The 14,141-nt window shown below is 40.1% G+C and overlaps 2 protein-coding genes across 2 annotated transcripts in view; both read right to left on the bottom strand.

The window, feature by feature from the left end:
- Window positions 1-30: 30 nt before the first annotated feature.
- On the bottom strand, window positions 31-10,150 carry baiap2l2b (BAR/IMD domain containing adaptor protein 2 like 2b). The gene is made up of 12 exons (XM_076884647.1): window positions 10,070-10,150; window positions 9,326-9,387; window positions 8,675-8,746; window positions 7,939-8,028; window positions 7,643-7,774; window positions 5,677-5,781; window positions 4,957-5,059; window positions 4,548-4,755; window positions 3,856-3,921; window positions 2,680-3,016; window positions 2,525-2,568; window positions 31-2,113 (listed from the first exon to the last, which is right to left on the bottom strand). The coding sequence occupies exons 1-12, from the start codon at window positions 10,110-10,112 to the stop codon at window positions 2,038-2,040; spliced, it is 1,338 nt and encodes a 445-aa protein (XP_076740762.1). The 5' UTR covers window positions 10,113-10,150; the 3' UTR covers window positions 31-2,037.
- A 2,445-nt stretch (window positions 10,151-12,595) lies between these two features.
- fam20cl (family with sequence similarity 20 member C, like) overlaps window positions 12,596-14,141 on the bottom strand; it is a 36,819-nt gene continuing 35,273 nt past the window's right edge. Inside the window, exons 8-10 of the mRNA XM_012915816.2 lie at window positions 14,040-14,121; window positions 13,878-13,937; window positions 12,596-13,388 (exon numbers count right to left, since the gene is read on the bottom strand). Coding sequence (XP_012771270.1) covers window positions 13,115-13,388; window positions 13,878-13,937; window positions 14,040-14,121 — 416 coding nt within the window. The 3' untranslated portion in view covers window positions 12,596-13,114. The remainder of the gene's footprint in view (window positions 13,389-13,877; window positions 13,938-14,039; window positions 14,122-14,141) is intronic.

The following is a 14,141-nucleotide window of genomic DNA, read 5'->3' on the forward strand; positions in this document are numbered from 1 at the left end:
GAACACACAACATTGAACTCACACAAATACAACACACTGAACATCGCAAAACAGGTCAATCACTGGGATGGTGGAGAGCTTAAGCTTAACATTTTGGGAAACATGCCTTCTTTCTCAGGTTGCTTGCTCACACACACATATAAATATTTTGCCAACAGCCAGGTTTCATAGTAAAGAGACTGAAGACGTGGTGCTGACACATGAATAAAATGCTCTAGAAAACAGCGCAGCATCAGTGTTTTCTTCAAATTTCTGGCAACAAGCATACTTCCAAAAATGTTTAAATATTCTCTGAATATTTTTACCAACAGACTCAAACAAATATTAACATACAAACTCAAATTGCTGTACAAAGGTTTGTTAAAATAACCATTTTAGTTTAGTTCAGTCAGGGAGGATGGCTGATTTGGACATTGTAGCAATTTATATTTGGCGTCACATCACTATGGAGCAACAGGATCCTGGTACAGAACAGAGTGAACATTAATAACAAGAGATACAGACAGAAAGAAGGCCATGGGGTGGAGGCGGGTTGCAAAGTGGCTCGCAAGCCTGCAGCAAAACTCTTCTGGTCCTTTGTAGGTTTTAACATAAAATAAGTACAGTTCGTCATGTGTAACAAAACATGACATATTACACCTTTCTATTAATTATGTAACAAAAACTAAACCAAAATACTGAAGCAGTGTCAGAAAACAAAGCACATCACATGATTCCATAGAACCACCTTTAGCAGCGTGAAGTAATTGTGTGACATTATCAGCCAACATTGTTGTGGAGGAACTTTGATCCACTCTTCTTTGTAACACTGCCTGAGTTTATTGAGATTTGTGAGCTTTAATTTATGCATAGTTCTCTGAAGGTCCGATCGCAGAATTTCGGGTTGAGGTCTGTGCTTTGACTGAGGAGTTCAAGGTTGACTGTAAGGTTTCCAGGTCCTGTGGCTGCAAAACAAGCCCAAAGCATCACTCCGTCACCACTGTGCCGTTGGTAGGAGGGTTTTGTGTCGATATGCTGTTTGGTTTTCTCCAAACCTACTGCTGTGCATTATGGTCAACCACCTCTACTCGTTGTTCCCAAAGTCTTGAGTCTTGTGCAGATGTAACTTTGCATATCTAAGCTCTGCTGCAATATTTTATTTTTAGAGAGAAGAGGCTTTCTTCTGGCAACCATTCTATGTAAGCCATATCTGTCCAGTCTTTTTCTAATTGTACTGTCAAGAACTTTACAATTTAGCATGCTAACTGAGGCTTGTAGATGTAGCTCTGTGCTTTTTGGTAATTGTGTGAGCTCTGCAAAGTCTGACTTTGGGGTGAATTTCCTGGGGCATCCCCTCCTAAGAGGTTTGTAGCATTGTGTTCTGCTATATAGTGGTGGTAACACCAGCTGATGATTAGTTAATCAAGTCAATCTGACCAGCAGCGACTAGCTGCTACATACTCTCTTAATTAAAGTACCTGTGTGCTTAGTTTTTCACATTTTTCTGTAGCTTTGCTTAATTTTTGTTAAAGAAATTATGACACAGAGTAATATGTCATGTTTTGTAGTTCAACTGGGCTGCATTTAGCTAGTTTTAAAACTTAGAAAGGTCCAGATTAGTTTTACTCTGTCCTGATATATAAAACCTTACAATTTACCATAACTGTGGATTGATAAGTTCATAGTAGGAAGTTTTTACAACTAAAAATTAGTCACTCAAAGGTTAATCAGTGTTCCTTATATAAAATTATGAAAGGGATGTCGATGAGCTAATGTGAGCTGAGACTGCTCAGCGCAGCTTGTCTTTGTGGCCTGTCTGAATTAATGCTATGATCAACTCAATGGTTTTAATATTTGATTAATCGATGTGTATTACAGTATCTTCTTTGATATGGGAGATACGTTATCTTAAAACGGTACAAACCTTCTGGCCATTTCACTCAGAGCATTCACATTTCAGACATGTCACGTCATTCACTAACAAAAATGTATGTCCTGCCTCCACAACCTGATCTCACAGCATCAGTAACAAACCCTGCATGCACGAGTGCCGATGGATTAATGGATCTGAGGAGCAGATCTGTCATTGGTCGTCGTGGGACGAAGCTTTACCGTGGCGAATGGGTTTGTGCCTCTGAAATGAGAGGATGATGGAAAATGATATACAACACCACATGCACTCAACTGCTTTCTGCCAATACCAATAAACCACTCAGACAGAGGTGCACACACTCTAGGTTTAGACACTAACATCACACCACAGCCTGAGGGTGGTACATTTTGACAGTGTGCAATGAGCACTCTGTGGAGGTCTGTTTCAAGTAAACTTTGATCGGGTTTTATTGTTTGCAGTGGGAATTGGGATTCAAAAAGATGTTTCTTGCAGATTCTCAAGTGTAATCTAGTTTTCTGGGAAGACAATTCATAGGATTCATATATATTGGATCATGGTATATTGGCAAAGCAGTGCTGCACTGGCGTTTTTTTTTCCAGAACAATACATAACAATAATCCATAAATGCATACATAATCCATGTCTAATTACCTGGGAAACAGTGGGTTTTCAGGGGGTCCATGTGGTGATAATGCCTACAAAAAATACAAATAAATAAATGAATACAAATCCACACTTAGCACTGAAGTGTTGCGTATTTTTCTGTGTTAAAGAGACAATTTTCATTAAAGTCAAACATGTAGCACCTGGACGTCAGATGCTGATCCACCCTTTCTGTCAGGTAGGGGAGAAATGGGCCGAAAATCTCCTGAACTCCTCCTTGCACTCTGAATTGGTGGAGGGGGAGGCGGTGGGGGAGGAAGTGGATGTTCATTGTAGCTCCTTGTTTGACTCGGCTTCGTCTCCAATGCCTCTTCTCCCTTCTTCTCAGGGAGTGGAGAGATAGGCCTGAAGTCCACGGAGGCTCTACGATTGGGTGTGGCCGGGGGTGGGACGTCTCCGTAACTCTTGCTCTCTGACTGGTCGGCGTAGGTGTCACTGTCATTCAGATTGTTCATACTGTGACTTCTTAGAGAACTGCCACTGTTGGGGCAGAAGGAGCAGAATCTTTTAAGTGATTCATAGTGGGAAAAATATCTGGAATATTTTACTAAAGGATAACAAAATAACAACATGTCAAAGGAGCTTGCAAAGAAAAGCGTCTGGACTTCTTTAAGTTGCTTGAAGACGTTTCACCTCTCATCTGAGAAGCTTCTTCAGTTCTAAGGTCAAATGGTGGAGAGGAAGAAAGAGGAGTGAAAGAAGCCATCTATGTCCACTGTGAGCGACCATCTTTGAACAGAGGCGGGGGTTTACGACACCAACTCTCTGCCATCTATAATCCAGTTTCGAGTTCCCTTCCCAGACGCCTTAACGCCCACTCACTTCCTGGGCCATCTGATCTCAGGAATTCGCATGATAAGGTGGGGCCAGGTTTCACAATGAACACACCCGAAACTCTGGCTGATTGGGACCCACACCCAGTTTCACACCTTGGCTCAGGCGATTAGAGGATCATCAGGGGGTCCTTTTGTCCCTCTGGGGGGGGGATACTCACACTAGGTTTATATCTGGGACTCTCCACCATTTGACCTTAGAACTGAAGAAGCTTCTCGGATGAGAGGTGAAACGTCTTCAAGCAACTTAAAGAAGTCCAGACGCTTTTCTTTGCAAGCTCCTTTGACTACGATGACCTGGATGACTGAGAACCTTCACAGACAAAAATAATAACATCTTCTCCCAGAGCAGCAACCTAAATATTCACATATCATACAGATTAGATCCTGTGGTTTGCCCCAATATCTTTTTTTCTTGGTGTCCAGTGTCATGCCAGAGAAAGAACATTTTGGCATACAGATTTGAGATTAGTATCTGTCTCCTACCTTGTTGCTAAATTATTGGAGAAATCCTCAATAGGGGCCACGTACGCAGCAGGGAACCAGCCCTGACTGGAGGAGAAAAGACAGAAAATTAAACATCATGTGTCTTCCTGTCTTTACATAAATCAAAAAACTAATTCCAGCAACAGACTCTGTAATTCTCAGTCTTGTGTTTTTTTCAGCGCTCGTGTAGTCTGTCAACCAAACACAAGAGCAATCCTTTAAATCACAGGTTCTCAACCTTTTCCCACATAATAATCTTTTCCCTCATAATCCTAACACTGATGGTTAGATGGTTCGGGCTTAGCATCGCACGATGATGCGAACTAACCCAAAGCTGATAATCTGGGGAACCCTGAGGGAGATTTCATGAGAGACGGATGTGATGTGCCACAATCACAGAGTTTCTGTTTGTTTTACTGGTTTCTGGTCTTTTGAGTTACTATTATTTAGTTTTACAGTAATAATAGTATTTTTTTTTTAAATAGTATCATGAGCAAAACAAATTTGTGACTTGATCTAGGAGCTCAAAGTGGTAAAAGGTTGACATCTTTACCCTTTTATTGGAAAAACTCTGTGAGAGACTTTTTTTTTATAAGGCCATCAATTTTAAGATTGGGTGCAGATGATAACTGAACACTGTAAAGACGGAGCATTTCAAAAACGGCACATGCACGTAAATGTTTATTTCCCACCGCAGGCTGCTGTCAGTGCGCCCATACAGCCACCCGTTGCGTGGCTCCTGGACCAGGACGATGACAGTCTCGCCCCTGTTGAAAGGCAGGAGCTTTGGGTTGGATGAGGAGGGATGAGAAACCAGCGCTCTCATGACTCTCCCTCCTCCCAGGCCTAAAGATTCCCCCACTGAACTGGAGCGAGAGCGGCTGGGGAGGGGAGACGGTGCTGGAGGGAGAGGAAAGATGAAGGAGAAACAGAGAGGAGAAAAAGATTAAAAGAATATTAATAGGAATATTTTAGGCATGCATGAATGAATGCATATAAACAAGCAAAAATTAATACTTCTAATCTTCTCTGGCATCAAAGGTTATCAAATAATCACATATTAATATACAGCTCTTATAATTAGAACAGCACACCTCCCACCTCTAGAAGGGACTCTGCCCAGTGCGTGCTGCTCCCGCCTGGCCCAGGACATATCCTCATCTCTGGCTACCGTCTGCAGCAGGGAGCTCACTGAACCTCGCAGCTAAGCAGACACAGAATACAGATCCCACTGATCGGATTTTTTTATTTGAAGTCTGGCATAGCAAGGTTTGCTTTCAGCAGGAATATTACGATTATAAATAAACAATCTGGTGCTGGTGCTCGATTTAGTGTCAAGATTTCTAAAGAACCACAGAGACCAATGCTGGAAAAACTAAACACCATGTTGTACAAATAAACCAAGCAAATATGTGCTTACACTCGCTGTGAAGCACTTCAGCTGTAGATGATGGACTAAGCAACCTTTACAGCACAAATAGTACATTATTAGCAGAGAACAGACACATGAGAATACAAATACAGCTGCTGAACTAGACTGGGGATGCTAGTAAACATAACAGATGCCACTTATTAAGTGAATTTAACATAAATTATTTTAAATAGACTTTGGTTTATTTATTGAACTATAAGAAAAATAAGACGGTGAGACTTGACTTGGTTTCTGTTCCTATGTTTCCACAAATTCAAACGCAGCAGACTGTGCAGTGTTTCGCTGAGAAACCACAGCCACTGTACCTTGTTTTATAGTGCGTGGCATACTCATGTGTAATGTTCCTACTGGCTAAAAAAAAATGAGTAAACCTGATAAAGTGCTGGTACCTGTGCCTCTTGGTCTGAATGGGTGGGTGTTCGAGATCTGGAGACTCTGGTGTCATTCACTTTCTCTTTCCATCCGTCTGCCTTCTGCTGGAGAGATGCACCAGTCTGAAAACGGATTAGAGGTGAGCGCCTCATTCCATCTCAGTTTGATCATTCAGCAACATGACTAGGCAAGGCAAGTTTATTTGTGTAGCACAATTCAACAACAAGGTGATTCAAAGTGCTTTACAGAGACATTAGAAACAAAAACAAATAAAAAGCATGATTTAAAATTGATTAAAAACTAACTAACTAACTAACTAACTAACAAACAAACAAAACAGTATATAAGATCAAAAATCAAAACAGATAAAATCAGAACAGTAGATAAAATCAGTAGTTAAAATGTAAGTTTTGAAGTTTAAGCTTAAAAGTGTGGATTTGGTGCTTTATTCAAATACAGCTGAGAACAGGTGAGTCTTCAACCTGGATTTAAATAAACTGAGTGTTTCAGCTGATCTGAGGCTTTCTGGGAGTTTGTTCCAGATATAAGGAGCATAAAAGCTGAATGCAGCTTCTCCGTGTCTGGTTCTGACTCTGGGAACTGATAAAAGACCGGATCCAGATGACCTGAGGGATCTGGAAGGTTCATACTGGGTCAGGAGGTCACTGATGTATTTTGGTCCTAAACCATTCAGAGCTTTATAGACCAGCATCAGAACTTTAAAGTCTATTCTCTGATGGACAGGCAGCCAGTGTAAAGACCTCAGAGCTGGACTGATGTGGTCCACTTTTTTGGTCTTAGTGAGGACTCGAGCAGCAGAGTTCTGGATGAGCTGTAGTTGTCTGACTGATTTTTTTAGGTAGACCTGTAAAGATGCTGTTACAGTAATCAAGCCTGCTAAAGATGAATGCATGGACTAGTTTTTCCAGGTCCTGTTGAGACATCAGATCTTTTATCCTTGAAATATTCTTGAGGTGATAGTAAGCTGATTTTGTTATTGTCTTAATGTGTTTTTCTAGGTTTAGGTCTAAGACATATTGCTTCAGTAAATAAGACACATGACACTGAGAAGTGAGTTTCATCAGATGAACAAGATATTGGCAAGGTCCCACATGACTGGGATAAAAAGGCTGGGCAGTTCAGTGTCTTGGTGGAAAAAGCACTCCAAGCTCATGGCTGATGGCTGCAGTCGGCCTTCCCTTCACAACATGATGGATTGCAGCTGATGTAGCTGATACACAGAATACTAAGCTCCATCTACTACCATGAAGTGGGAAATGCAGCTTATCGGTCAGGACAGTAATTATATATTCAAAATGTTACAAAAACTAGTTATTGTTCAGTGTACCGGCTATATTGAAGGCTGCAAAAGTTTTCTTTCAAAGGAAACTTGTATTACATAATAATACATTCATCAGCTTTTTTTCTGATGAATGTAAAAGAAAATATAAATTAAGCAAAATTTTGTATTTCTGTATTATATCTAACATGTTTTTTGTTCCTTGTTTTGCAGAGCAGATTGTAGTGAGTATTTCTTTAAAAAGTATGTAATGTGCCTTTCAGCAGGTTACAAGGTTACTGGTGACTAAACTGACCCATCATCATGTCACCTAAAAATAAAAGATTTAAGGCCTTTACATACTGAACACGTAAAATTTTTGAAAATATTTCATATGTTAAACATTTTTTTTGGGACCCACCTATTAATGGAGCTTTTCACACCGACACCGTAATCTCCCAGATTTACAACATTTATTTTTCCTGCTTAAACTCGATTTTTCTGATTTCATTGCATTTGAATCAACAGATCTGACCAGTTACACCATTACATTTAGCAACAAGTGCACTTGTAGCTCAAAGAGCGCACTAGTACTGAATAAATTATGGCAAAAGTAAGATAATACCATTTTACCTTAATCTCACACAGATGCTGCTCAGGGTTAATCAACTCTACTGTGTAGGTTGGCCAGTGTGTATGAATACCTTGTTAATTAGGAACAGCAGTGACTGAGTGAGGCCACAGTGTTTCTCTGCCAAGAAGCGATACCTCCTCTCCTCCTCCTTTAAGATCTCCTGATGGCTCTGCCGCAGGTACAGCATGTATTCACTGTTCTCCTAAAACCGCACGCACAGGGAACAATGAACATGAGGGCATGCACCTACAATGATACACTCACAAGGTGTATTACTGGACTGTGTGTGTGTATTTGTGTGTGCATTAATATGAATGTGCATAATGTCAACACCTAATATTTTTCTATGTATGTTTGTGTAACTACCAGAGAGTCTCTGTAGGTTCCCCGTCTGAGCTGCTTCTCCAAAGCCTCCGCTTGGTTTCTTACTTCCAGCTCGTACACTCTGCGACTGCCCTGCGGCACAAAGAAAGTTTATTTGCAAACTATACAAAAATTGTAAGAGGCTTAGCAGGTCATGTTTATCCTAGTGCTGGTCAACCGCTCTCCATCTTTGTCCTCTCACCTGCTTGTGCTGCTGGCGATGCAGCACCCCTCTGTTTCTTATTCTAATTAAGTCCAAAGATGAAATTGCTGACAAAAGAACCAGAAGCTCCGTTTTCACTCAAAGAATTACGTGGAGTGATTTTTAAAGATAAGATAAGAGAACCTTATTAGTCCCACACATAGGAAATTTGTTAAAAGTAAATCTTGAGAAGAATATGGCCTGTTCCTGTCACAGATTACAGGGTTTGTTTAAAACTTTATTCATCTGTGTTTTTAACCCGTTCCAACTTTAAGACAGTTTTAGGGTAACTACTAATTATTGATGATTTCAAGCTGATCTGACTTGAAACAAAGCTTGGAAGCTTAAAATGTACTTTGTTAATTAAAAAAGAAAAAATAAATGAATGCAATAGTATTTTGAAACTATTACAGTCGCACTGTAGGATTGTTAAAGTTTGGTTTATTTACCATAAACCAAAAAACCTAAAATAGTCCAGAAAGTTTTCTTAATTTCACAGGCAGAAAAACGTAAGCTTTCCCAATGCATTACACTCACATCAATATACTCCTCGTCCAACTTGATATTCTTCTCCATTGCTTGCAACACTTCTATCTGGAACCATCGAAACTGCAGCAGAAAGAAAGAATTCAACTGGAACAGTGATGAACCATCTGTCCTCTTGTTTAAACACAGGCTTTAATTATCAGGTTCATTGTGCTGTTTGACTAAATCTAAATGCAAATGTGCTCCTTCCTCAGGCCAGCTTTGTAATCAGAGGCCATGCTTTGATTATTCATACCACAATTAGGCACAGGGGTTTTAGTGTCAAAAGAAAAATAACATACAGGGACAAACTAGTGTCCTCGAGGCTTTATGTAGCTAACTTCGATGAAGCAGTTTGTAAGAAGTGAAATCTGCTTTTACTAGCATCCTATAAATGCTGAACTCACAAATTCAAAGATCTGGGGACAAACTGGGGAAGTTACATTGAAGCAAAATACTAATTGTAGCTGTTTTTACTCATCATTTGACAAATAATGTATAGCGGTTATTATTCTGTCAAATATAGCTTAATACCCACCAAGCATTATTTTCAGTTTGGTAAAAACTTTCAAGCAAACAAAATTAAATTCACAGAAGTAGAACTGCTGTATGTAGTATTTTAAAGACTGCAGGGATCAGCATTTACTGAGGAAATGTACCAACCACTCCCTCCATCTCTGCAGTGAGCCTCCTCTGTGTTTCTGAAATCTGGATCAGGACATCCCCTGTTCAAAGAAAAAAAAAACAATTCTGTACGGAAAAATATTTGAAGAAAGCGAAATCTTATTGGGAATGTCAGTAATTTGATCTAAAACTTTAACACAGTGTAAAACCACTTGAGCCATGAACGAGTCCGGTTGCTACGATGGTGGAAAGTTAGCCAACCCTATATACTGTGGGCGCCTCCGGCCTTGTCTATTGTCAAGGATTGCGGTTGAGCTAATAAACTGAGTGGAGCTGAAAGACTGCCCTCATCTATAATTCAGTGGCTGCCACTCAATAGGGCTCCTGGTCACGCTGTGGTTCCCTGACCTTCACAGTTAGCCAACCTACCGAAACCACATGTATGCTAGCCAACACTGTCTTAATAGTAGCATAAAGCTAATTACCGCTGAAGAATGATAACACACATCTCTAATGACAAAGGGAAAGCTTCCATAAAATATAGTGCACACACACTAGCTAAAAGAATCAGTAAATACACACACACACGTATATGTAGCCTATATGTATGAAAAGAAGGAGAGTACAATTGAAATTTACTTTGTGTGGTTTAAAATCTAGACTGTGTTTGTGCAAGTGCAGTGTCTCAGTAGAGCACTCTTGATAACGATGCTTCTCTAATGAAAGCAATAAATCAAGGGTGAAACCTGTTTAATAATGAGTCACAAATACACACACTCGTACCAAGGGAGCGAGATGAAAGTGTGTGAAGTGCCTGGTCGCCCATCTTAGCCACAGCGCTGAAATAGGCCTCACTGCAAACGCCTAAGGCTGCAACATACAGACATCGAGAGACAAATGTAGCTTTTCACATTTAGACAAATCAAACTGACAAATCTATAAACTCTACAGTAACATCACAACCACTTAAACTGCTTCTTATTGTGTCGAACAGTTCTGCTTTTATTCATTACTTTTAAAAGACTGGCAGTGTTATTTGATATGTAATTCTGGTCTAAGAATAGCCTCGTGCCACTTGGTATAGTTTTACGGCACAGCCCCACTGCCCTGTGGCTGATAGCCTGAATTGTTTTATCAGGCACAGAGATGCATGAATGATGCATGCTGCTTGCACTATGCAATGTGACACACGTGATTAAGATTGGAAAATGTACAATGGAAAAGTCGGACAACTCGGACATGCAAATAAAAGGTGATGCACACAAAAAAAATCTCTCATCTCTGGAGAAAAAAAGGTTTTAAATTCTGCTTAATGTCAGCAATCAAATAGATTATTTTTATCAAATCATATTTTCATATTCACATGTACAAATCTCTTTATATCTTTTCCTAACCAAATAACTTCTACAAATGAGTAGGTCCTTGATAGACATTTACAATCCTGTGACATTTTTTGGATTTTAATTGCAGCTTGTGGCCTCCTTCTTAGGGTCTCCATGGGCAGACTTTACTTCAATCATCTCTGTACAATCCTGATCCAACATCTACACTAGTGCTAACAACAAAATCCACATTCTCCACAGTGTAACTGCTCCTTTCAGTCATTCACAACCTCGCTCACCTTGAAAGGCCTTGATGTAGCTGTTTCCAAGAGCAACGAGCTTCTGAAGGCCTGGGTTGAAGTGCTCCATCAAGTTCTGCAGAAACACACGAAATACAAACTGAGCACCACACCAGGTGAACTCAGCAGTGACTTGAAGCGTAACGCTAAAATGTATTTTTATACTCACCTCCAAGTGCGCCCCGGCCTAGTTTAAATATACAAAATCCTTCTTTAAATAATGAATACTATACCGGTCCCCAGGTTTCAACACAATGAACAAAAACAAAAGAAACATGATGTAAACTCACCGAATAGACAGATAAAGTTGATTTGTGCAGCTGATCACTACTGACTCCAGACATATTGATCGATTTCAGGTTTAACGATAAAATGAGAAAAAGCTGGTCAGAAAAAAACTAAACTTCTGTAAAAAGTCTGTATTCCCAGAAGTTTACTGTCCCGTGTATATCAGCGTCTTAAGGCTGAGAAAGTCACCTTCAGCTATCCTCCCACTGCTTCTGCTGTTTTCCCAAAGACCAATAACACCTATCTGACAGTTCCTTCTCCTTTTTTTCAGTCATTCGTTAATGAGCTCTTTTACCCTTATGTCATCAGCAGTTTTTCTGGAAAAAGCAAGTGAGCAAGGGTAAGAGAAGAGGTAAGGGAGTAGCTGACATCGATACGGCTGAGCAAGGTAAATTATTGATTGGAGCCCTGAAAGGAAAGGAGAAGGAGGACAGCCAGCTGCCTAACCATCCGTGACGTATCCTCACACCTGAGGGAAAATCCTGCCACAGTTTGTTTGACTGACGAGAAACAAATTTCCGTGTTAAAAAGGTACAAATTACTTAAATATAGTTAGCTCACAAAATGAAGTAAAAGTTTTAATGCAAACATTTTTCGTGCTATGGGGACATTTATGTGTGGAAGTAGAAGAGTAGAAGAGAGTGAGCAGCAACGAACTGTTCCAGCTTCTGAAATCAGGCAGAAGGTTTCGCACCATCCGAACAAGAACAGAGAGGCTCAAGAGGAGTTTTTATCCTCAGGACATTCGTGTGTTGAATCACCCCCATCATCCTTAAGTGACTGAGACAGGACTCATTAGCTCATTCTCATCATCCTGAATCCTTCTGGCCTCGCTATAGCACAAGACACTTTAACACCCTCCTCTCGCAATGTACACAAGCTGTAAATTTCCAGATTGTTTTATCTTATTTCATTTCTATTTATATAATGTACATAACTCACCCACTTGCCGCATATAATGTCCTCCTTGTATATACTTATTCACTGTATATAAAGTTCTGTCTGTCTCTTTTTTTTCTTTGCACAGTCGAGGAGCGTATCAGGTCACATTTCACTGCCTGTATAACCATGCACGTGACAAATAAAGAATCTTGAATCTTGAGAGAGAAAAAAGTATTCCACTTTAGACTTTGTTTTAAGTTTCTTCTCTTCTTTCCAATTATTCTGTCCTGGTTTCTGTTTGCTGTTTACGTCTGCTATGTTTTCCGGTCGCTCCCCTCTACTCTTCACAGCCCCACGTGACTTTTTACTTCATGAAATGACTGTAACATTCTTCTGTTGTGTATTTTGTCTGCATTTGGATGCAATCTGATAAGCGGAACTTTTCCAGGAAAAGTGTTAGTTCCCTTTCAAAAAACTAAACTAAATCATCACTGAATCTTCAGCCAGTGCATGTGAGTTCTTTATATAAAGCTGAAACAGTTTCAAGTGGAATTATTAGCAATCATTTTATTAACACAAACCAAGTTGAGAAACAGAAAAACAGAAAAAACATTAAATGTAGACGAAAACTTGAATTAAAGCTCAGATTCACTCAGAGTCACTGTTTGGTGTACTTAATGCTATAGCTGCACTAAACCAAATACACGGAAGTCTTTTCATTAGGTGTTTTGTACCAAAAGTGTTGAAAACACACATACAAAAAGAGCCAGTACCAGGCAGGCCCACAGAGCAGAAGGACACATAATATTGCAGGGAACTGACTAGCTAGCCCCCGAAAAATGTTATCCTATTTATGACAATACTACTGCATTACATTGTGTTAATGATTTATCATCATGTGTCTGACAGTTACTAATCAAAGTGAGTTTTAAAATTATATAGCTCCTATAAATGATATTTTATAACTCTGAACTCCTGCATCATGTTGCAGAAGTATGAAATAAACAGATATAATGTGACAGGTAAGTGAGACTGCTCTAACCAGAGGGAGCGGCCACGTCTTTCAGAGAGGCCGTGTCCTCATAGAAGACGTCTTCACCGTTGTCATTTCTTTTCTGCTCTTTTTGACAGCGACTTACAGTTCCTAGGACAGTTTTCAAACGTCGATCTAAAGCCGTAAGGTGGGGCTCTGCCAGAAGTGGGGCCACCTTGTGAAGGGGATCACGAGAAAGTGACGCTCTCATAACATCGCTTAATCGATACTGAGGCAAAGTCAGGAGACGCAGGCGTAGCCAAGTGGAGCGACGGATTCTGGAGAGACAGCAAAGTTTTTAAAAAAGAAGATAAATGGAAAAAGGAAGTTACTTTGGGATGTTTCAAAATTGCCAAATGACAGGGTAAGAGAATAGGATGAAGAAAGAGAAAGAGGAACAGCATCTGATGGTTAAGGTACAATGTGATTGTTCTCTCACACTTTCTGAACTAAGCCAAGGAACTTTGTTCTGTCTCCCTCCATTCAACCCCAACCATCCACGACAGCTGGCTGCCCATCCCTGAGCCTGGTTCTGCTGGAGGTTTCTTCCTGTTAAAGGGGAGTTTTTCCTCCCTACTGTTGCCAATGCTTGCTCATAAAGGGTCGTCTTGATTGTAAATCTATTACTGTAGAGTCTTTATCCTTGCAATGTAAAGCACCATGAGGTGAATGCTGGCGTGATTTGGTGCTATATAGATAAAACTGAACTGAATATTTACCTGATGTATAAGTAATTCACTACATGTATGTGATGGTCTGGTTTATACCTGCAGCACTGTTTTAAGGGAGTTAAGATCGAAGGCTCATCTTTGGAGTGACGCCCAAATCTGCAAAAGAGGACAGATCCAGAGTCAGCTATGTCAAAGTTACAGTCTGACCAGCACCTCTGCCCAGTATATGAGCAACACATACAGAACAGAAATACTCACGCCCTCCCATTGTCAAGGTGTAGCAGAAAAGTATTATTGACAAATTTCTCAAATGTTTCATAGTGGTGCCTGTCCATGTTACCTAAAGAGAGAAAGTAAAAG

This window comes from Maylandia zebra, linkage group LG6 (assembly GCF_041146795.1).
Source record: "Maylandia zebra isolate NMK-2024a linkage group LG6, Mzebra_GT3a, whole genome shotgun sequence".
NCBI classification, from domain to species: domain Eukaryota; kingdom Metazoa; phylum Chordata; class Actinopteri; order Cichliformes; family Cichlidae; genus Maylandia; species Maylandia zebra.

Excerpts from the sequence above, each read along its gene's own strand:
- baiap2l2b (XM_076884647.1), bottom strand. The coding sequence starts at position 10,112 with ATGGGCGACCAGGCACTTCACACACTTTCATCTCGCTCCCTTG. Across the intron at positions 5,060-5,676 it reads ATTCAGACCAAGAGGCACAG|CTGCGAGGTTCAGTGAGCTC; the intron begins GTACCAGCACTT and ends GTGTCTGCTTAG. Across the intron at positions 2,114-2,524 it reads GAAAACCCACTGTTTCCCAG|AGGCACAAACCCATTCGCCA; the intron begins GTAATTAGACAT and ends CTCTCATTTCAG.